At 56.7% G+C, this 22,203-nt stretch overlaps 1 protein-coding gene across 3 annotated transcripts; it reads right to left on the bottom strand.

Annotated features, from left to right (window-relative positions):
- Window positions 1–324: 324 nt before the first annotated feature.
- Window positions 325–20,709, bottom strand: HSPA12B (heat shock protein family A (Hsp70) member 12B). 3 transcript variants are annotated; one of them, XM_019017281.3, is made up of 14 exons: window positions 20,586–20,708; window positions 16,946–17,110; window positions 14,683–14,742; window positions 12,515–12,612; window positions 11,017–11,141; window positions 8,341–8,527; window positions 7,831–7,935; window positions 7,397–7,513; window positions 5,041–5,215; window positions 4,114–4,200; window positions 3,579–3,683; window positions 3,206–3,464; window positions 2,526–2,629; window positions 325–1,921 (listed from the first exon to the last, which is right to left on the bottom strand). In XM_019017281.3, the coding sequence occupies exons 2-14, from the start codon at window positions 16,998–17,000 to the stop codon at window positions 1,266–1,268; spliced, it is 2,133 nt and encodes a 710-aa protein (XP_018872826.2). In that variant the 5' UTR covers window positions 17,001–17,110; window positions 20,586–20,708; the 3' UTR covers window positions 325–1,265. The 3 variants fall into 3 exon arrangements, with proteins under 3 accessions (XP_018872826.2, XP_055228471.1, XP_018872827.2); XM_055372496.2 differs by having other exon boundaries at window positions 17,035–17,110; XM_019017282.4 differs by lacking the exon at window positions 16,946–17,110 and having other exon boundaries at window positions 20,586–20,709.
- Window positions 20,710–22,203: the final 1,494 nt, after the last annotated feature.

Here is a 22,203-nt window from a genome sequence, read left to right as displayed (position 1 = left end):
TCACTCTTTCAGGAGGCAGGGGCACCGCGTGGTATTATAGCACCTAGCCCCACAAGAGGTATGCACAGGTGGTGGCATTTTAGGCCAGAAGCTGGCTGCCAAGACAATTAATTTGAATGAGGAGAGGGACCTCATGTGTAGGCCAGAGAGGTCTTAAGCAGTGGAGTTGTTTGGGATGCTTGATGGGAGACAGCAGCACCCCCTTCTGGTCAGTTCCCTATGCACAGCTGAAAGCTTTCTCCCTTCTCTCTCTAGCACCGGGAACCCCTGCATTCCTCCCACCATTAGGGTCTCCACGCCATATCAGCAGGCTGTGGCTTCCCCTTGAGCATAAATGTTTTATTGTCACCTCAGGGCTCTCAGGCAGGTGGGGCTGTTGCATGCCACAGTTAGAGGGAAGTGCCTGACATTTCACACTTTAGGAAACTGAGGCCCATGAGCGGTAAGAGAATGTCCTAAAGGCATACCGAGTCAATAGCAGAGCTGGGACCACCCCTCAGTGCTCCCTCTGGCCTCCCCATCCACCCTCCAGCTGCTCTTCCATGGCTGGGGTGGGGTGCAAGTGGGGTCCTTCATAAGCTGACCTTGGGGCCTTCCTAGACGGGTGTTTTGTCTCGAAAGAAATGCTACCCTCATAATTGCCTCCACCACAATAATGTTCCCACCTCCCCATTAGAGATCTACTGCCCTTTCCACAATTCACAGTCATATTTGGGTGGTCAGCACCACACCAGGACTGTGCTACCACACCTGTCCCTCTGGAGTCCACTTCCAGTCACTTTTCTACGGCACAGGGTTTTTCTGCCTGGCTCCCAGTTGGGGCTGAGTCCATCAATGAGTGAACTTCAGCCCTGCAGGTCCAGACCCTGCACAACCTCCTTCCTCCTGCGGCTCCTCCTGCCATCCCACCCCCACCCCTACTCGGCCAAGTTCAGACCAGGACTCTTCTGTTGCGTTCTTCCTTCGGGGTCACATGCCCCTTGCCGGGCTGCGCGCTGTGTCTTGCAAACCTCTTCTCTTACCCGTTCATTCCTTGGCGGGTCCCTTCAGCCTGGCAGTCAGCGGACCAGTGCCCAATCCCAAAGCCAGTCTCTGGGTGTGTCCCCACCCACTCTCCCATGACCTTATCTCCCCCGGGGCCGGAGGGCGTGGAAAGGCGCAGACTGCAGAACTATCGTTTCCCCCGCCCCACCCCGCTCCGCAGGCCCCTGAACCGAAACAGGGCGGGGCCGGGCAGACGGCGCTGGCACCGCGCCGGCGCGCCCTCAGTTGGAAAGAAAGTCGATGGACGCGCGCACGGAGCGATTGGTGCTGACGTCGACGGCGGTGACCTTAATTTCGGTGTCGCCAAACTGCATGGCGGCGCGGATCTCGCGGCGGCCGGGAGGCGCGCCGGCGGTGTCCTGGCCGCAGTCGGCGGGCTCAAGCTCGAGGCTGAGCGCGCCGCATTTGCGCACGCCGGGGTCGGTGATGAAGCGCGCATCCTCTGCCGCGCAGCAGTACAGGTTGATGAGTACGCGCCGCTGGCCGGGACGCGCGGGGCAGTAGCTGCGCCGCACCTCCTCGCCCAGGGCCACCGACTGTTCGGCGGCCACGAAGCGCTCGAAGACGTCGGTGCACCAGCGGCGGCCGTCGCGAACCAGCAGCTTTTCGGGCGGGTGGCGCCCAGGCACAAAGCGGTTGAGCACGCCCACGCCATAGGTGAGCGGCGAGCGGCGGACCCGCACCACGCCCGGCGCCTGGCCGAACAGCACCGCGCCTTTGAGGATGGTGAGGCCCACGTCGTGCGGGACCACGACACGAAGACCGCGGGCGCCCAGCGCCGCCTGCACCGCGTGCTGCAGCACCGCTGACTCGGCGAAGCCGCCCACTAGGAACAGCAGCTTCACACCCTGCACCTCCGGCCGTGACAGCAGGGCCTCTGCGGGACAGGACGGGGGGACGCGGGTGAAGCGGGCAGAGGAGAAGGGGCGGGGGAGAGAGAGCCACTGAGGCCACCACTAGGCGGCCACCGGCGCCTCACCTCCCTAGCCTGTACCTACCTGGCGACTAGAAAGTAGCCATTTGAGCACTTTCTTTGAGAGCTCACGGGAGTCCTCGAGGGCTTCGCCTCCCCAACACTCACGCTCCCCACTTCTCTCCCACCACGACGTGGAGGACGAGAGATAAGGATATGCATTTACACGTATTAAACACCTAGACATTGTGTGCAAGACATTGTGCTCACTCTAGGTACTTCAGCTCATTTTATCCCTGTGATAACGTTTTGAGAACCCAATACTATCACCCCATTTTATAAATGGGGAAACTGAGGCACCAGAAGTTTTTTGCCTTGGCAAGACTACATATCAACCCCCTAGCTCTTAATCACCACTGCACTTCATCCCCCAGGTGTTCTAGATGATTCTAGGTCTCATCACAGTGTATGGATGTGTGGAGGTTTCTAGGCACTGATGGGGGGAAATTATTCCGCATCTGTTTGTTTATGTGTGGGGGCGGGTGGGGGACCAAGCTCAGGTGCTCACCTATGTGCTGGATGATCCCGCTGACGGTGGGCTGAAAGAGCTCGTTCATGGCTTCACAGGACATTCGGAGCATCCCCTGTGAGGACCACTTCACGAAGTTCACGCTGTTGGTGGTGAAAGGGGCAAATATCCATCGGTCAGGGCCCAGCTGCTTGCCCCAGTTTGGAGTCCGTGGTCCTTATTCTCTACCTCTGCCTCCAGGCAGAAGTGCCTGGGCACCGACTGCACGTGGTGTCTGGAGGACTGGACCTGCTGGATGTTAGTCCCTTATCTCTACCCTACTCACTCAGAGGATTTAGTTGCCAGCCTGCTCCAGGTTCCAGGTACGAAGTCCTGGGAGGGGCCTCCCCTTGCTTTGGTGCAGGGAAACCGAGCAGCATGGGCCGGCAGGGCCCGGGGTGGGGGTGTAGAGAAGGCTGGGAGGAGATAGGCATTTCCGCCTCCCCGCCATGATTCTCTGTCTTGCCCCAGTTCGGGCTGCGGATTCCGTGGGTGGAGCCTGCTGGGCTGGGGCACTCACTCACCGCTCCCCGCCGCCCCACCCCGAGGCCCTGCTGGCTTAGTGTGTATGTGGGATGAATCAGGCAGACCCCCACCGTTCCTTGGGGCCCGGGACCCTCCAGTGCACGGTCATTCCCGGGTCGGCAAACCCTACCTGAGCCCGCGGGCCCAGGACCCACCTGCTCCTGCGCAGAGCGGTCTCCACGTTGTGGCCCCGCTGCTTGCGGTAGAAGTCAATGAAGGAGAAGGGCAGCGAGATGTTGAGCGCCCCTGCACGGTGTGGGCCAGCAGTGCGCTTGCGAGCCTCGAAGGCGATGGTCAGATCTACCCAGGCTGCCGGCCGTTGCCTTTTGAAGGTGGCGATGAAGTCCTCGCCGAAGATGCGGCACAGCAGCTGCTCGAAGGCCAGGTCCACGCCCACCGCGCCATAAGGGCCCCCTGGGGTGGAGCAGGGGGCGAAGAGGGCGTCAGCGCTCACCGGGTCGCCAGGGGGCAGTGGCGGGGCCGGAGCCCGGGTCGCGCTGGGTACCGGGGCGCCGCCTGGCTACTCACCAGATGCCTTGTAGAGCTCCTTGAGGGTGCCATGGGGCTGCTCCAGCTGGTGCACCGTCAGGTCCACGGTGCCTCCGCCGCAGTCGGCCACCACGTAGCGGTCTCCTGCGGCGGCGAGCGCGGGCACACACTCGTGGGCGGCCTCGCACCCTCAGCCCTGCGCCCCCTCCAGCCTCGCCCAGCCTCCAGCCCTGCCCCGGGTCCCAAGGCCTGTCTGCAGGGTCGGGGGAGGGACGTGAGGGGCTTCAGGTGCTTGAACCTCAGACCACCACATATGGGCGCAGGGTGTGGGGGAGAAATGGTTCCAGAGGCTCTGCAACTCCACCCGAGCGTCCGCGGAGAATCCCTGGAGGAGTGGGAGTTAGGGGCGCCGCTGTGAGTGGGGTGGGGGTGCGGGTGACTGTGAGGGGACGGCCAGGTTAGGTACAGCGGATGGAGGAGGAAGAGACGGGCTTTGCAAACATGCCCTTCCCCCCATCAGTATATGGTGCCCAGTAGGGGCCAAGGATAACACTCCATCCCCCATTCCCCCTACCTGCTTGCATCTCTGCCCACAGCTCTCCTACGCCTGACTCCACCAGGAACGTGCGGCTGTGGCGGGACCTTCGCAGCTGCTCCCGAGCTGGGGGTCAGGAGACAGCAGGGAGTGAGATTAGAAGGAGGTGCTCCAGCTATGGCGTTCAACTCCCATCCTCCTGCCCAGGACCTCCATGGGCACTGGGAGCAGCCAGTGCTCCTGAAACTCCAACCTGCTCCTGACTGGGAGAGGGCAATCCTGAACCCCAAACTCCCACCCTGTATCCAACAGCTGTGGGGAAATATTTGTGGACACAGGGCCTTCCTTTAACGCAGGAGGTCTCAGGTCATGGCAAAATCAGGGTTAGAGGGGTTTGGAGGAGCGGAGGCAGGTAGGTCTTTGGAGTCTCAGAGGGGACTCAGGACTTAGGGCTTCTCCCTGCCCTGGGAGATGGCATTTGGGAGGATGACCATAGCTGTCCTTGGCCTGGGTGCCTGGTCCTGGCAGCAGGAGCTTGGGGCTGATGTGTGTCGGGGAAGATGAGGGGAGTGAAGGGGACAGCTGATGCAGTGGGCTGACTTCCTCCTTTGTCAGTACCCCAGCAATTTCCTCCTGGGGTAGTCTGTGTCTCCCCCAACCCTCAGACTCAGGGCTGGGCGGAGTCCTGCCCTCCTCAGACTTTGCTCCCCTAGGGCAAGGTGAAATCTCCACCCTGAGATTGGGCTGCCCTAGGTAGGGCATGTCCCACCCTGAGACGAGGTTGCCCTTGGCCAGGGCTGTGCCTCCCTTCCTCAGACAGGCTCCACCAGCCATGTTTCTGTCTGCTCAAATTGGGCTCCTCCAGGGTGGGTACCCTCTCCCCTTCATACTAGACATGGCTGAGCTTCTGGCTTCAGTGACCCTCTGACCCTCCAGGGGTGGGTGGTGTCCCCGGGGGCAGCTCACCCTGACGGAAGCTGGAGTCGATGGAGCGGCGCTCACCCAGGCGCCCACCACCTGGGGCCCGGCCACTCAGGTCCAGGAGCTGGTGCAGGCGCAGCTTGCGGCAGTATACCGAGGCAGCCTCGGGCTCCAGGGCGATGAGTAGCTGCTCTGCATTCTCTCGGGACACTAGTCCAGCCTGGGGATGGGTGGTGGGCAGGGTCAGGCAGCACTGTGGGCTGTCACACCTAAGATGGCACTGTGAGGTGGGGAACCGCGGCCTGTGGGGCTCCCACCTCCTCCTCCATCACATCCCACCCATGTTAGGCCTCTCAGGCCCCTCTGTGCTGCACAAATTTGGAGCTGCCTCATAGCCACGCTGTGACCAGGCTGGGGAGGGAATGGCCCTGGCCAAATATGCCAAGAAGTTGCCCAGCAGGAAAAGACTCTAGACAGAATGCAGACCTAGAACCCCTGGGATCTGCCTCTTCAAATTTCCCAAGATAGCGGGGCTGCAGCAAGGTTCCCCTTCACAGGTACAAGCGGCCAGCGGAGCGCTGGCTGGGGGTATTGGCAGAGACTCTAGCACAATGTGGGGGGGTGTGATGGCTCAGAGGAGGTGGTGGGGAGCCCTTTTAGCTCATTGAACCCTCTTTCTCCACTAGCCTGGTGTCAGACGGTAGCCATAGGCCACCCCACTTCCAGGAGAACTTTGTTCCCAGGGAATCTGATACAGCAGGGAGGAAGCTGAAATTCCAGGCACCAAGACAGGCCAGTTGGGTGGAGAAAAACACTTGAGATCTGGAGTTATTTCCTTCAGGGCAGGGGATCCCTGTGGGAAGTACATTATGGTTTTGTAGGGTTCCCCAGATTCTGACCAGATAGGGGAGAGGGATAAGGGTGTGAATGGAGACTTTTACCCAGGGCCAGACTTTCCTGAGCAGCCAGGGAACAGCATGAGAAGGAGGGTGGGGAAATAGGCAAGGGGACGCTGGGGGAGCAGGTGTTTGTTCTGGCTGGGGACAGCCTTGCTTCCGTCCTGATCTTTGCACAGGGATGTCCACTGTGCTCAGGGTTAGCTCCTTCCAGTGAAAAGTATAGACATTTACAGACCTGGCCCTGGGTCATGCCTGGCCCATAGGTATGGGAAGATTGGGGGTTCCTCCAGGGTGTCCACAGGCAGGCTTGAGATCCCTTTTGGACAGCCTAGGGTCTGTATCCAAGGCTCCAGGGTTACGACCAAGGAATGAGTCTTGAGGCTATGCCCTCTGTGTCTCCACTGGAGCCCCCCCAACTCCTTGCTCTAGACCTTTGAGCATCTCAGTGGTAGGAAGACCTGTATGCATTGGCTAGAATCGCCTCCCTTTATTTCATAGTCCTATTTCCCCTGCTCAAGAACCAACAAAGGTGGGCGGTGGTGGGGGTGTCCCTCAAAGTACTGATGCCAAGTGAAGTGAATGTTCTGGGTGCCCTGCCTGCCACTGTGAGTGTTGGCTGCTATTGGCTCACAGCTGCTACCTCCTCTGGATAACTGCCCTCAGCTGAATGGGAATGGCCTCACTTGGAGAGGTTTCCCTCCCATTTCCCCAGAACCAGTGACAGACCGATACGGATGTGCAAGAAGCCGGCCCCAACTCTGTGCTACAGTTCTCCCTCTGCAGCTCCCCATGGGATCTAGCTGAGGCTAAACCTGAGGCTAGACTCCAGCAAAGACCACATCCTTCATAGCTCCTTCTCCTGTCCCGCCTCCATCCCTCGCCTTTCTCCTGAGAAACCTTCTTCAATAGACCTCACGTATAAGACTCTCCATCTTGGCCGGGCGCGGTGGCTCACGCCTGTAATCCCAGCACTTTGGGAGGCCGAGGCGGGCGGATCACAAGGTCAGGAGATTGAGACCATCCTGGCTAACACGGTGAAACCCTGTCTCTGCTAAAAACACAAAAAATTAGCCGGGCGTGGTGGCGGGCACCTGTAGTCCCAGCTACTCGGGAGGCTGAGGCAGGAGAATGGCGTGAACCTGGGAGGCAGAGCTTGCAGTGAGCCGAGATCGCACCACTACACTCCAGCCTGGGCGACAGAGCGAGACTGTCTCAAAAAAAAAAAAAAAAAAGACTCTCCATCTTGGGCTCTGCTTTTAGGACACCTGACTTAAGGCACTGTCTACACTGGCCTAGGCTGTGTCTTTTGTCCCTCTGTCCCCTGTTCCTGCAGGCCCACTCCCTCTCCTGGTGGGAGCAACTCTACAAACTCCCATCAGGAGCAGGCTGAAGTTCTTTCCACAATGACTCTGTGGTCTCAAGGGTGGTGGGGTGCATGCAAGCATGGGGACAGTCCTGGCCCTTCCTGAGCAGTGTTCTCGGGCCCGCCTGCACGTCCTCACCAGGTAGGCAGCCTCCCGCATGAACTGCTTGGCTGGCTGTTTCCAGATGGCAGGCACCGTCAACACCCAGCGCACAGTGTCCTTCCCTGGCAGCGATGGGCTCTGCTCCCTCAGCTCCTGGTACAGGAGGGGGCAGTGAGAGGAAAGCTGGCTTGGAGGGAGGGTGGTCTTCAGCCCTCTGCGGAACTGGAGGTACTAATCAAATCACAGGAAGGACTTCCCAGCAGAGCTGGAAGAATCGGCCCCCCTCCCATCAGTATGGCTTGGTGCGGGCTCTACCAGACAAAAAGGGAGGAGGGTACTGGAGAAGATGACCTCTGAGCTCCGGCGGTGGCTACCCATCCAATGTCGGGGACGGGATGGGGGAGCGGTTTCGGATGAGGGGAAAATAGGGGGTCCCTGCCACAGTCGGCAGAGGTGGGGCAGCAGCGCACCTGAAGGGCGTGCTCCCTGAAGAAGCGCAGGGCATGGGCGAACACCTCCAGGGCGGGCATCGTCTTTCCATTTACTGCCTCTAGCTGGGTCTTCAAGGTGAGATCCTGGCAGGGACACAGGGCGGCTCTGCAGGAGGCCTCAGCTTGGCACTCATTTCCTGACGACCTCGCTCTTAAAATCACCCCGTTTCCTGGAGCTTCCCCTCCTCTTAACCACCGTCCCACTCTTGCCCCAATGTGACACTAGCTCTGCCCCAACCCCTCTCCTTAGCCCCATCCCTCCTGCAACCCCAGCTTCACTATTAGCCCCACCCACATTAGCCCCGCCTCCACCTCACTTCTGAGCTCCGCCCACGCCGGAGTCCGACGTCTCCCTTTAGCCCCGCCCCCTCTCAGCCACGACTCCATCGGGGCCGTCCTCACACGTTTTGGTTTTGTCCCACCCACCCCCATTAGCCCTGCCCTTTTCCATGCTGGCCCCGCCTCCCTGTCTGGAGCCCTGTGACTCACCGTGGCGCTGTGGATCTTCATCTTGAACTTCTCGAAGTAGAGCCAGTCCCGCGCCTCTTCGGGGTCCAGGTCATGGTAGTAATCGCGGGCGGTGTAGCCAAAGCTGTGGAAGGCGCCCTCCGGAGTCAGCAGCAGGCAGGTCGGGGTCTTCTGGTGGGCCACACCCGGGTCTCCGCCCTCCCATTTCCTGCGGAGGCACAGGGCAGTCAGTGCAACCCTCCCTTCTTGGGTGGGAATCCAGGCAGAGGGAACAGCATGTGCAAAAACTTAGAGATGTGAAAGAGCAGGGAGAACTAGCTATGGGTCGGCTCCATAGGCAGCAGGAGAAAATACAAGAATGCTAAGGTGAGATCATGAAGAGCACAGAAGGCCATTCAGAATTCTGTCTTCGTGGATTTAAAGTAGCCAAGAGGTATGACCACATTTGCCTTTAGAAAGAAAGGTCACTGGCTCCCATGGAGCAACAGAATGCAGGGAAGGGAGCATGGAGAAAGGAAACCAAGGAGGAGGATATTGCAGCCATCCAGGTGAGAGAAGGTCGGGGCTGAACTTGTGCACGATCAGTGGCCATGGAGAGAAGTAGATGGGTATTCTAGAGATGTTAGGGGCTTGGTGTCTGGTGGGAAGAGAGAGCTTGGGAGGAGGCTGGAATGTCCCCCAGTTATTTCCTGTGACTGTCACCTCCACAGGACAGAGACAGTGTTCCTGGATGTGTCCTTAGCCCCAGCATGGCCTCAGCCATGTGTGTTGATCAGCAAGACATCTGGGATGCCCTGCAGCTCCTAGAGGGCTGTAAGTGCTCAGAGCCTTTGTGGTTTCCTGTGATGTGGAAGGAAGGACAGTCCAATCTCATGAAGCTCAAGTCCCATGTATTTTGGGAACAGTTACCTGTCTGTCTATCTCTCCATTCACCCTTCCATCCAGTCTCCAGGCCTTGGGAAGCCCCTTCTTACCTCCCATCCCAGTCTGGGTTGAGAGCTTTGAGGTCTCCTATAGCTTCACCTACTGCCTGCTGACCCTCTAGGACACATTCAGAGGACTGGGGTCTTGAGGTCCCAAGGGGAGTGTTCACATAAAACCCAACATTTGAATGGATTTTTGAAACATGTCTTTCAAAACAACTGTGTGACTTGTCAACTCAGCCCTTAGAACCTTCATTTTCTTGTTTTTATTTTTATTTCTTGTTTTATTATTTTTTCTTTTCCTTTTTACTAAAAAAGGAAAAGAAAAAAGATTTGAGATGTTGGACCTAGGAATCACCTCTAGGAATCTACCCCATGGAGACTGCAGCACAAGTTTTCAAAGAAGGATATTACTGCTGCACTTTTTGTAATAGTGAAAAATGAGAGGAGGAAAAAACCCCCCCTAAAACTGTCAATAGGGGAATGGATAAATTATGACACATCTGTACTATGGAATACTAGGCCATTCAAAGAAAGTGGTAGCTTCGTATGTGCTGACATGAAATATCTACAAAATAGTGTTGAAGCTTTAAAACAAAGCAAGTTGTATATCTCACTTTTACTTAAAAAACACATATATGTTTGTATATGTGTGTGTTTGTCTACAAGCTTAGAAAAATATTTGTGGGCTGGGCATGGTGGCTCACGCCTGTAATTCCAGCATTTTTGGGATGCTAAAGTGGGATAATCACTTGAGGCCAGGAATTCAAGACCAGCCCTGGCAGCACAGTGAGACCCTGTCTCTCCAAAAAAAATTTTTTTTTTTTTTTAAATTAGCCAGGTGTGGTGGTGCTGTCTGTAGTCCTAGCTACTCAGGAGGCTGAGGTGGGAGGATTGCTCGAGCCCAGGAGTTTGAGGCTGCAGTGAGCTATGATCACACCACTGCACTTCCAGCTTGTGTGACAGAGCGAGACCCTGTCTCAAAGAAAAAAAAAAAAAAAAAAAGGCCAGGTGTGGTGGCTCACGTCTGTAATCCTAGCACTCTGGGAGGCCGAGGCTGGCAGATCACCCGAAGTCAGGAATTTGAGACCAGCCTGGCTAACACGGTGAAACCGTCTCTACTAAAAATACAAAAAAAAAAAAATTAGCTGGGTGTGGTGGCGGGCGCCTGTAGTCCCAGCTACTCAAGAGGCCGAGGCAGGAGAATGGCATGAACCCAGGAGGCAGAGCTTGCAGTGAGCTGAGATCGCGTCACTGCACTCCAGCCTGGACGACAGAGTGAGACTCCGTCTCCAAAAAAACAAAAAACGCCACAAAAGTTAGCCAGGCATAGTGGCACACACCTGTAGTCCCAGCTACTTGGGAGGCTGAGGCAGGAGAATCGCTTGAACCCGAGAGGTGGAGGTTGCAATGAGCTAAGATCGTGCCATTGCACTCCAGCCTAGGCGACAGAGTGAGACTCCGTCTCAAAAAAAAGAAAAGGAAAATAAAAAACATTTGCATATTTTATTGTTATGTTTGTTATATCTCAAAAAAATTCAAAATTAAAAACAAAGTCTGACTTTTCCTACAGAGGGTTGGGAGCTGCTCCATTTGAGGCCAAGGACCCAGGCCTGGGGCCCATCCTCCAACTTTCGCCCCAGTGGGGAGCCCCAGACTGGGGGTGGCAGGGCCTCCAAGGAGACCCCATGTCTCGGTGACAGTACTTTTGGGACCAAGGTATGAGGAACTCCCCACCCTCCCCACCTCACTCTCTCAGCCCAGCCAACCTCACCTCATCATGTGGATGGCCTCAGGGTCACTGGCAAAGCTGAAAGCATAGCCACTAGACGTGGTGCCGAAGTCAATGGCCACCACCACAGAGAAGGAGGCCTGCTGGGGGGCTCGGACCTCGGGTTTCTGCAAGTGCAAGACTTAGAATTAGCAAGCAGCCAGCAGGGACACCCCCATCCCCCACAGCCCCAGTGCTTCCTCTGCATGGGGAAGACACTCCCCTCCACTGACTGTGGTCCAGACCAGCCCTGGACCTGGCCCACCCCACCTGCCCACCTGCTCGGGCTCCCTTGCCCTCCCAGGCTCCAGGCTGAGCCTTGGACGTGTCTCTCAGGTAGCCCCAGGCAGGGTTTGGCTCAAGCTCCGGCTTTCCTGCTTCCAGCCTCTGCCCACCCTCCCTCTGGACTGCCTTAGCCCCAGCCCCACCTCACACCATCTTCATAGGCAGCCATTAGTCTGGGCCCAGCTGGGAGCAATTTTGCTCCTCCAGGCAGTTTTACAGCACATGGACCAGTGTATATATTTTATCCTCTTGCTCTTTGTGGCCATAGTGACACAAACCAGACTGTCTGATTCTGTGGCAGAGAGGAGAGGGCACGTGCATGTCCCCAGAGAAGTGTGTGCCTTCTCCTATGCCAGGGCTGGACTCCCTAAGAATAAGGGGGTCCCTAAGCTGGATCACCAGGGCAAGGTCATCCAGGTGGGGTGACCCAGGGAGCTTGGGGGTGGGGAGGTGGTGTCCTGGATACTTCAAGCTTGTAGTTTCCTTTTTATTTGAGACAGGGTCTCACTCTGTCACCTAGGCTGAAATGCAGTGGTGCGATCTTGGCTAACTGCAACCTCTGCTTCCCAGGTTCAAGCAATTCTCCACCCTCAGCCTCCCGAGTAGCTGGGATTACAGGTGTGCGCCACCACGCCCAGCTAATTGTTGTATCTTTTGTAGAGATGGGGTTTTGCTATGTTGCTCAGGCTGTTCTTGAACTCCTGAGCTCAAAGCAATCTGCCCAACTCGGCCTCCCAAAGTGCTGGGATTACAGGTATGAGCCACCGTGCCCAGCCCAAGCTAATGGTTTCCAGACTATTTTTTTTTTTTTTTGGCAACACATCTCCTCTCCTTCAGATATGACTTGGATTAAGGTGGGCTGTGGTCAACAAGAGGCCCCCCCAGTGCTCTGGGGACCTAGAAAAGCCACATGCTCAGAGGAACACTTGCCTCAGCCAGGCCAGCTTCAATGGCCGTGGGTGCCTCCTGTGTGGGGGGGTTGGGAGTTAGTTACATGGGGCTCGCCTTCTCAGTAGAATTGTTACCCTTATAGTCCAGGGTCACCCAAGGCCAATCCTTCTGGGGGGCACATGACTGGAGTGTACGGGGACAAGAGGCATGGTGGTACCCCCATCCCCTCCTCCTTCCTAGCCGAGGCCCTGTCATGACTTTGCCAGGCACGACCCTGTCCACACCAGCCAGGTCACCCACCACCTGATCCCTGCTCCGGGCTTACTGGAGACTGCGAGGGTGTGAGGGGGGCAATGCCGCAGCTTTCCTGGGTCCTCGGGGAGCCGGGTGGGCTAGGCACTGGGGACCGCTCCGGGCTGGAGCCTGCAGAGAAGAGATGGCAGTTCATCCTGGCACAAGCAGGGTAGGGATGGCAGCGGGGCCCCAAGCCAGGCACCCAAAGGTTCTCCATCAGTCCTTGCTGGGCTAAAGCAAAGGGCTCTCTGCTGGGGAGGAGGACTGGGGGGTGTAGGAAAGACACACATGACGTAGGGGCAGGAGCTGAGGGTCTGCTATCAGAGGCACCGTTTCCCTAGCAGGTGACCCATGCTTTCCCTGGGAACCCACTGTCTCCCCACTAGGGCCCCTCAGACACACAGTGTGGGAGGGGAGAGAGACTCAGTCCAGAGATGGAAGGGCAGGGGAGATAGGGCAGGTGAGCTCCTGGGAGGGAGTAGAGGAGAGAGAAGCCCCTCTTCCTTCAAAAGGTGGAGCTACAGAGCTAACTGGCTAGGAGGTGGGGTTGCTCCCCTCCACCCTAAAGTTGGGCCACGTGGTTCTAATCAGGACTTGAGGGAACTCTGCAGCTCCCATGCCCACAAGGGCCACAGACAGGCCCAGCTGGCTGCTTGAGGAGGATCGAGGAGGGGGAGCATCTCCTCCCACACTCATAGACGTAGCCCAGTCCTGAACTGGGGGTGTCCACAACATTAGGAAGTCTGATTCCCACCCCCCACCCACACACATACACACACCCTGAGCCAGCATTTCAGGGCAGGAGGCCCCATCAAGACCCTCTTGCACGCCTGGGACTGAGCTGGACCTTTGGTGGAAGGGAGTGGAGTAGCCCTGGAGGACAGCCCCAGGCCTGGCCCCGAGGATCAGGAGGCTCATGGGGCAGGAGGGCCTGCCTGGCTGGTAGCTGCCACCACCACACTGGGCATTGCTAAGGGGCATGTGAGGAGTACTGGGGCAGCCTTGATATCCATGGACAGGCCAGGGAGGCTGGCTAGGGAGGGAGAGTGAGATCTGGTAGGAAGCTCCATGGACAAATCAGGCAGGTCTGGCTCGCCTTAGGCTGAGCCAGGCAGGCCCTGTGCTCCCTCAGCCACAGTCCTGTCATGTGCTGCCAGGCAGGTCTCCACTCTCCCTGGCCTTGGGGGTAACCTGGGAACACAGGCGAAGGGCCAGGCATGAGGGGGACTCTGGGAAGCGCCTGGACAGGGCCAGAGTCTGAGGTGCTGGAGGGGCAGGGAAAAAGTGGCCACATTTCAAGGGCTCCCTCTCCTCAGGCAGCCAGGGCAGGCTCCGGCCCTGCCACCAGCTGCAGCCTGAGAGGCCAAGTTGCTGTGGCTCGAGCTTGGGAAGGGAGGCAGGAAGGAAGGGCCCAGCCCACCAGGTCTTTGTGAATGGACTTCCTGAGGAGTGTCCCTCTTGCCTCCGGCCTCCCACCCCTGCAGAGAACCCAAGCCTGCTCCCAGACCAGGCTATGGTCAGACGCACATGCACACGCAGAATTCTCTGCATGCGTGCCCACCTGCAGACTATACTCCCATACACAGATCCTGTGCATGGAGACCTGCCCGCAGAGACACACACTCACTGATGCACTCACACGGGGTCCTGTGCACATAGCCTGAACAAAACACATGGACATTCAAACACTCCTGTGCACACACCCTCCATGCACACGCAGAACTCTCTGCGTGCGTGCCCACTTGCAGACTATACTCCCGTACACAGATCCTGTGCACAGAGACCTGCCCGCAGAGACACACACTCACTGACACACTCACACACGGTCCTGTGGACAGAGCCTGAACAAAACACACGCACATGCATACACTCCTGTGTGCACAGACCCTTCTGGCACACACAAACACACGCACTCAGCCCACACTCATATACACATGGGGGTCCTGTGAATAGACCAGTCCTGCGTGCACACATACTCACATACACAGACCTGTGCACACAGACCCTTCCTGCACACATAGGGGGGTCCAGTAAACACAGACCTGCCCTGCACACACGCACACACACACACACACTCACTCACAGAAGAGCTGTTGGGAAGCTCTGTGGGAGACGTACATTGTACAACCTGTAGGTGGGTCTCAGTGCCTGCTCGGGTGAGTGGGTGATGGGTCAGGGCAGAATGGTGGGGGTTCTTACCGATGTACAGCCCCTGCAGGCCCATCTCCGGGACAGCCAACATCCTTGCAGGCCCTGTAGCTGTCAACAGGAACAGACAAGCAGAGTGGGATTTATTTGTCCCTTTGTTCCCTCATCTGAATGCTTATTTATTTTATTTGTTTACTTTTGGCTGGAGTCCTTTGAAGCAAATCCCAGCCATCATGTTGTTTCACCTGTGAACTCTTGAATACATCTCTCCAACAGATAAAGATGTTTTAAACAATGTCATCGCAACGCCATTCTCATGTCTAATGAAATTAACAGTAATTCCTTAAATCTCATCTAAAGTCCCACAGTTCCCAGCTTGTGTCAAAAAATGGCTTTACTTTCTTGGAATCAGGATCCTCCTAAATGTTTTCTGGTGCCTGCTCTGTGCCAGGTGCTGGGAGATAGTGACCCAGAGAGACACTGTCCCTGCCCTAGAAACCAACAGTCTGATGGAGGAGATAATCAGGCAAGTGATTTTGAAATGACAAGCGTTGCTGAGTGCTAGGAAGGTCAAAGTTGGATAATGCAGGGCGGGAAGAGAACATGGTAAGTCTGGACAGAGGGCTGGGCTGGGCTTACCCTGCAGGCAGGGCCTGTGCACCCTATTTCAGATTTGATTTTATATGAAGGGCAACAGCAAATCTTGAAAGGTTTGAAGTGGCAGGGTGGGGTGGGGGCATGACTCAATTTGTCTTTTCTTTTTTCTGAGACAGGGTCTCACTCTGTTGCCCAGGCTGGAATGCAGTGGCACGATCTTGGCTCACTGCAACCTCTGCCTCCCAGGTTCAAGCCATTCTCCTACCTCAGCCTCCTCAGTAGCTGGGATTACAGGTGAGTGCCTCCATGCCCAGCTAATTTTTGTATTTTTAGTAGAGACGGGGTTTCGCCATGTTGGCCAGGCTGTTCTCGAACTCCTGACCTCAGGTGATCCGCCCACCTCAGCCTCTCAATGTGCTGGGATTACAGGCATGAGCCACCGTGCCTGGCCTTCGTTGTTTGTTTGTTTTGAGATAGGGTGTCACTCTGTCACGAGGAGAACCTACATTTAAAGGCTGAACAGAGGAATATATACCGGCCCAGGAGACTGGGATGCCTCATGGTCTCATGAAGATTGTACCAAGAGATGGGTAAAGCTAGATCCCTGTAAAAGGTCCCCAGATGAGACTGGAAACACTGTTTTAGTGGCCCAAGGGAGGTAAGCTTAGGTGAGGAATGAGCAAGAGGTGACATGAGCTAGAACTTCTTTTCTTAAGATGGAGTTTCACTCTGTTGCCCAGGCTGGAGTGTAGTGACGCAATCATATTGAGCTAGAATTTCTGAAAAGCTTGGCTGAAATCAGGAATACATGTGAGGGCAGTAGTTGGAGGGCGCTAAAACTGAAGGGAGGTGAGGAAGAATATTTATTTTCTAAGATGGGAGGGGCTCGATCCTGTCTATGAAGTTCTGGGGCCAGGCTATAGGCAGGATATTCCAAACCATCAACAGCTTTGTTACTCAAAGTGTGGGCTGAGGATCAGCAGCATTGGTATCACCTGGAAGCTTGTTAGAAATGCAGAACCTCAGGCCCCAGCCCAGACCTGCTGAATCAGAACATTTTATTTATTTATTTATTTATTTATTTATTTATTTTTGAGGCAGAGTCTCACTCTGTCCCCCAGGCTGGAGTGCAGTGGTGTGATCTCAGTTCTCAGCTCACTGCAATCTCCATCTCCTGGGTTCAAGCGATTATCCTGCCTCTGCCTCCCAAGTAGCTGGGGCCACAGGCATGCGCCACCTAATTTGCCTAAAATGCCACCTAAAAATGCCTGGCTAATTTTTGTATTTTTAGTAGAGTCGGGGTTTCACCATATTGGCCAGGCTGGTCTCGAACTCCTGGCCTCAGGTGATCTGCCCGTCTCAGCCTCCCAAAGTGCTGGGATTACAGGCGTGAGCCACCGCGTCTGGCCTATTTTAACAAGATTCCCAGGTGATTCAGGTGCACATTGAAGTTTGAGAAGTGTTGCTCAACAGTGTCTCTCAGCCAGTCTGCAGACCACTGCCACTATGTTCTCATTGGTGGGCCTGGCTGCTCCTCTAAACAAAGGAGGAGGCTACGCAGGGCCAATGCATTCCTTCTCTGTCACCAGCGGCCCAATCTGAAAGTTTTGCTATAGAACACAGGCAGACACAGAGCTGGCTCTGGCATGCCCATAGACACATGCACACACCCTTGCTCACACAGTTCACACAAACCAGCCCCATTGTGGACAGACACCTGGACTCCCACACACTCTTGTATGTCCAGGATTCTCCTGCATGGCCAGCACCATGGAGATTTCCAGACACTCTTGCTGTCCTCTGTACCATTGGAGTTGGATGCTCAGGAATCAGAATCAGAAGAAGGATGGGTGCTGGTTGTGGGCACGCATATAGCAGCTGGCTGTTGAGGAGAAAAGGGAAAGCACAGAGAGGGGGAGGGGAGGGTTCTTAGGAGCCAGGGGCAGGAGCCCAGAGCCCAGCTCAGGATGATGGAGTGGGATGCTGAGCTGGGTCCCACCAGCTCATGCGAGCTGATTCTTTCTATCTCTTCCCAATTCTGCATTCAATGACATCACATTGGTAGCTTCAAATCAGTCATGGCTGGGAGTATTTACATGACAGAAATTGGCAAACACTATAAATCAGGATTTTATCCTTCTTCCAGAGCTGATTGGAAACCATTAACCAGCATACTACTGGATCAAGGTCTTGAGGGAGGAGCTGGCAGCCTTATTTGTATGTTGTTCTGATTCTTCAGCAAACACTTATCGAGATTCTTCATGCCAGGCTCTGTGCTAAGCACTGGGGAACCACTTTGTTGAATGAATGAATGGATTTTCTGGACCAAGGCTATTGTACCTGGAGGAGAAACAACCTAGAACCACCAGAAAAAAAAGACTCTGGGCCGGGCGCCGTGGCTCACTCCTGTAATCCAAGCACTTTCAGAGGCTGAGGCAGGTGGATCACCTGAGGTCAGGAATTCGAGACCAGCCTGGCCAACATGGTGAAACCTTGTCTCTACTAAAAATACAAAAATTAGCCGAGCGTAGTGGCAGACGCCTGTAATTCCAGCTACTCAGGAGGCTGAGGCAGGAGAATCGTTTGAACCTGGGAAGCAGAGGTTGCAGTGAGCCAAGATCGCGCCATTGCACTTCAGCCTGGGCGAGAAGAGCGAGACCCCATCTCAAGAAAAAAAAAAAAGACTGAGTCCTCACTCTACACTGGATTCCACATCCAAACCATGGGCCTATACTCTTCCCAGCTATCGGAAGCTTGTCCAGTTATCTACCGTCTCTCATTGTGCAATATGCTGAGTGCCCCTATGCTGGGGTTTCAGGGATGGCAAGAGCCTATTATGGCACCTGGCGTGAGTGCATCATGCCACATCTCTGTGCCTCAGTGCCCTTTCCTGCAGAATGGGTGACACAGAGGGCTTATGTTAACAAGTCCAGATATGCAAGGTATTGATAAAAGCAGAGAGCTGGGCAGGTTTGAGCAGTGTTCTTTCCCTTCATGATGCAGATTCTGAATTTTCTTGTTAGATATTTTGGTCTTACTGAGAATCGCATTCTAGTCATCATGAGTTCTTTAAGGAAGGTGGTAGGAACTAAATCAATTTGTGTTAAGGGCTGGGTGTGGTGGCTCATGCCTGTAATTCTAGCACTTTGGAGGTCAAAGTGGGTGGATTGCTTGAGCTCAGGAGTTCGAGACCAGCCTGGGCAACAGCAAAACCCCATCTCTACAAAAAATACAAATATTAGCCCAGCGTGGTAGTGCATGCCTAGAGTCCCAGCCACTTTGGACGCTGAGGTGGGAGAATTGCTTGAGCCTGGAAGGTTGAGGCTGCAGTAAGTCATGATCACACCACTGCACTCCAGCCTGGGTGACAGAGTGAGACCCTGTCTCAAAAAAAAAAAAAAAAAAAATAGTGTTAAAGAAGGAGGATCCCATGGATTCCCCGAGAGGTGGAGGTAAGCCAAGAGGTGGCTGACTGCCAAGCGAGCACACACACCCAGGGACACTTAAGGAGAATGCTGACCACAGAACACGGGACAAGCCCAGCTCCCAAAAGCTAGGTCTGGGCAGCGTCCACAGCTGAAAATGAGGGGAGGCTGAACCCCGCTTCAGGGGCCTACTAATTTCAGACTGGTGGTGCCTATGGGTTTGAGAGTAATTGAGTGGGACAGTTTGATTTACACAGAAAGGAACTCCATTTCCTGGCTACAAGCACATGCCAAACTCTGGCCCCAGCCTGATCCCTAACCCTGCCCATGGACTGACCCCTAACTCTTGGCTTCATATTGACCTCTAGTCATCAGCTTCACCCTGACCCCTGGCCCTGACTTCTACCCAATAGGCAGGGCCGATTAGTCACTGGGGACCAGGATAGGGTGTGGCCCAGCAGGAACTCACAACCAGAGACTCCCATCCCAGAGTATCCCCTGGTCTTACAATAGCCTAGGACGAACCCTGCCCCCACGCCCGCTCCTGCTCCTTTTTTGGAGACAGGGTCTTTGCTCTGTTGCCTAGGCTGGAGTGCAGTGGCACGATCACGGCTCACTGCAGCCTCGACCACCTGGCCTCAAGCGATCCTCCCACTTCATCCTCCCAAAGTGCTGGGATTACAGGCGTGAGCCACCTTGCAGGGGCCCAACCCTTTGCCTGACAGAATCCTCGGAGGATCTCTTCCTGTGTGGGGTGTTTCAGCTGGGCGCTCATGTCCCCAGGAGCACTATGGGAATGCAGTGTTCTGGGTTTCAGGGCTCCACACGATGCCTGTGTAGACAAAGAGCCCACCCAGGTCCTTCCAGCTCCCCTCCTCACTAGGACCCTGCCTCTTCCGCCTGCTGCTCTCTGCTCAGCACCCAGCCAGCCCTGTAATGGAACAGGACTCCGTCAGCGGGCTAAGTGAGGCCACAGGCGTTTCTTCCAAGCCACAGACTGGGCCAACCAGGGTCCAAAGCACAGATCAGAAACGGCACCCAAAGGGCTGGCCCACTCTGTTCTGGAGAGGAGCCCTTAAGAAGATGGGACCATGTGTGGCTGAGTGAGGTGGCTGCCCCATCCTGCGCTGGGGCAGGGAGTGACAGAAATGGCCTCCCATGGCCCCTCCCTGTCCTCATCTTTGCTTTCCATACATCCTGCCGCACCCCCTTGGGTCCTCATCATGGGAGCAGCCAGTTCACAAACAACAGAGCCCCTCCCATGCTCTGCCCACAGCCCCCCATTACCCCTCTCGCCTGGGATTCCTGCGCTGCGTCTGCTCTCCGGAGGGTCCCTAGTTTCGTGCTCACTCCCTTCCAGCCTCTCTCATCAACACACGCTAACCTCACAGACAGGCTCCACTGCCCTAGCGGGAACCTGGACCCCACCCCACCTGGACCTCAAGCTGGCCCGGAAGACCAGGTCCCAGCCTCAGACCCTGGCACCTGGGCCACTCGGTACTCTGTTGCGCTTCGGGACCACAGGGCCTGGGACCCCTGAGGCACCCCCCAACACACACACATACACTCAACTCCCAGGTTTCCACCTCAGACCTAGGCACCGGCTCCCTCAGTTTGGCTCCCTGGAGCAGGCCCCAGCCCACAGCAGTCCTGCCAGCCCCTAAGACACAGGAGTTTCTCCAGCCTAAGCCTCTGAGCAGCTGTGCGAGGGACAGGGGAGGTGGTCCCCCGAAGCCCAGGTGGGAGACCAAGGTCGCTGCCCCAAGTGCCTTCCCGAGCCCGCAGCCTCGCTGAAGAGAGGGGCTTGCAGATCTCTCCCCACCAGACAAAGTCTGGAGGTTTTTGGTGGGGTCTCAGCCGACAGCCCGGGACGGCAAACCTCCTCGCCTTTCTGCACTCGGGGCGCCCAGCAGCCCCCGCCCCAGAACTCACCTCCGCCCTCCCGACAGCTCGAGCCCCGTCCAGCCGCCGCGATCCCGGCCCCGCAGCCCGTTGGCCGTGCCTGCTGCGGCGGCCGCAGCCCTCGACGTGCGCCCGGCCTTGAGGCCTCCCGCCTCCTCGCGCCGCCCACCCCGCCCGCCCGCCGCCCCCTCCCCCAGGCCGGATGGCCGCGCCGCCTGCGCCGCCGGGTCGGCCCGCGCTCCCGGCCCAGATGTGCGAGGCCGGGGCGGGGCCTGCCTGCGCGGGCCTCCGCCGAGGGGCCCAGCCTGGTCCCGCGTCCAGGGCCCCTCCCTGAGCCCCTCCTGCGCCTCCCCCGCTCCCCTAGCAGCCCAGGGGGTGGGAGAAGGGAGAGGGGGCGGCGGAGGGAGGGGAAGAGGAATTCCAGACCCTCGTCGGCCTCCTGCGGTCCAGCTGCTGAGGGGCTCCCCTGCCCCGCCCCCACAGGCCCACCTTGGGGCTCAGCCTCGGCCCCTTCAGCGAGGGTCCAACAGCGGAGGGGGAAGGGCCCACCCTTGACCCCTCCGCTTCCCTGCCCCAGACCCCTCCAGTCCCTTGCCCCAGAACCCTCTCTCCTCCCACCCCCACTGCCCCTGCAGTTTCCCTAGCCCGGTCCTCAGTGGCCAGAAAAGAGGCAGAATTGCGGATGAGGGCAGGCCCTCGGGTCCCCAGGCTAGGCCTAGCTCTGTCTTTGCTCAAGTTCAGACGACCGAGGCGCGGAGTCTCACAGACTGAGGCCCCACGCCCGGCAAGGGGACCACTCCGCACCGAGGGGCACCCAGCCTCTCCTCCGAGGCTCACAGCCTTTTTCTTGTCCTAACCGGGGCCCTTTTGGGGATGCTGGGACTTGGCCTCCAAACAGGGGGTTTGTGGGGTGAAGATCTCTTTCTGGGCTGGGAACCGTGGCTCATGCCTGTAATCCAGCGCTTTGGGAGTCCGAGGTGGGAGGATGGCTTGAAGCTGGCTGGGCAACAAAGACCAGCCTGGGCAACAAAGGGAGACCCTGTCTCTAAAAAGTTTTAAAAATTAGCCAGGTGTAGTAGCTCACGTCTGTAGGCCTAGGTACTCAGGAGGCTGGGGTGGAGGATTGCTTGAGCCCAGGAGTTTGAGGCTGCAGTAAGTGTGATCACACCACCGCACTCCAGCTTGGGTGACAGAGAGAGACCCTGTCATAAATAAATGAATGAACGGATGAATGAATGAATGACTTTCTGCTAGGTCCCTCGTGGAGCTTTCAAAGGCAGCTGACTCGTTCTGCCTGTTCCCCTTCCCCTCTGCCCCATGTGCCCCCACGGAAGTTCCAGATGCTTCTCAGTCCACCTCCCTTAGTGCCTGGGAAGGCTGCCCGTCAGAGAAGGGCCCCACAGCCCCATCAAATGAGGCACAGTTCTTGGGACATCCCTTTTGCTCTTCCACTCCAAACCTTTGCAAGGGCTATTTTCCCTCCCTGAAATGCTCTCCTTCCTCCTCTCTGCCCAGCCAAAATGCTCCCCAGCTACAGTGTCACCTCCCTAGGCTTGCTGCCTTTCTTCTCAGAGCCACTGCCCCAGAGGGCCTCCTTAATGAGGTCAGGCATGGGGTGTGCACTGCACTGCACCAACAATTCTGGATA

This window comes from Gorilla gorilla, chromosome 21 (assembly GCF_029281585.2).
Source record: "Gorilla gorilla gorilla isolate KB3781 chromosome 21, NHGRI_mGorGor1-v2.1_pri, whole genome shotgun sequence".
Lineage (NCBI taxonomy): Eukaryota > Metazoa > Chordata > Mammalia > Primates > Hominidae > Gorilla > Gorilla gorilla.
This window is presented reverse-complemented; position numbering and strand designations above follow the sequence as displayed.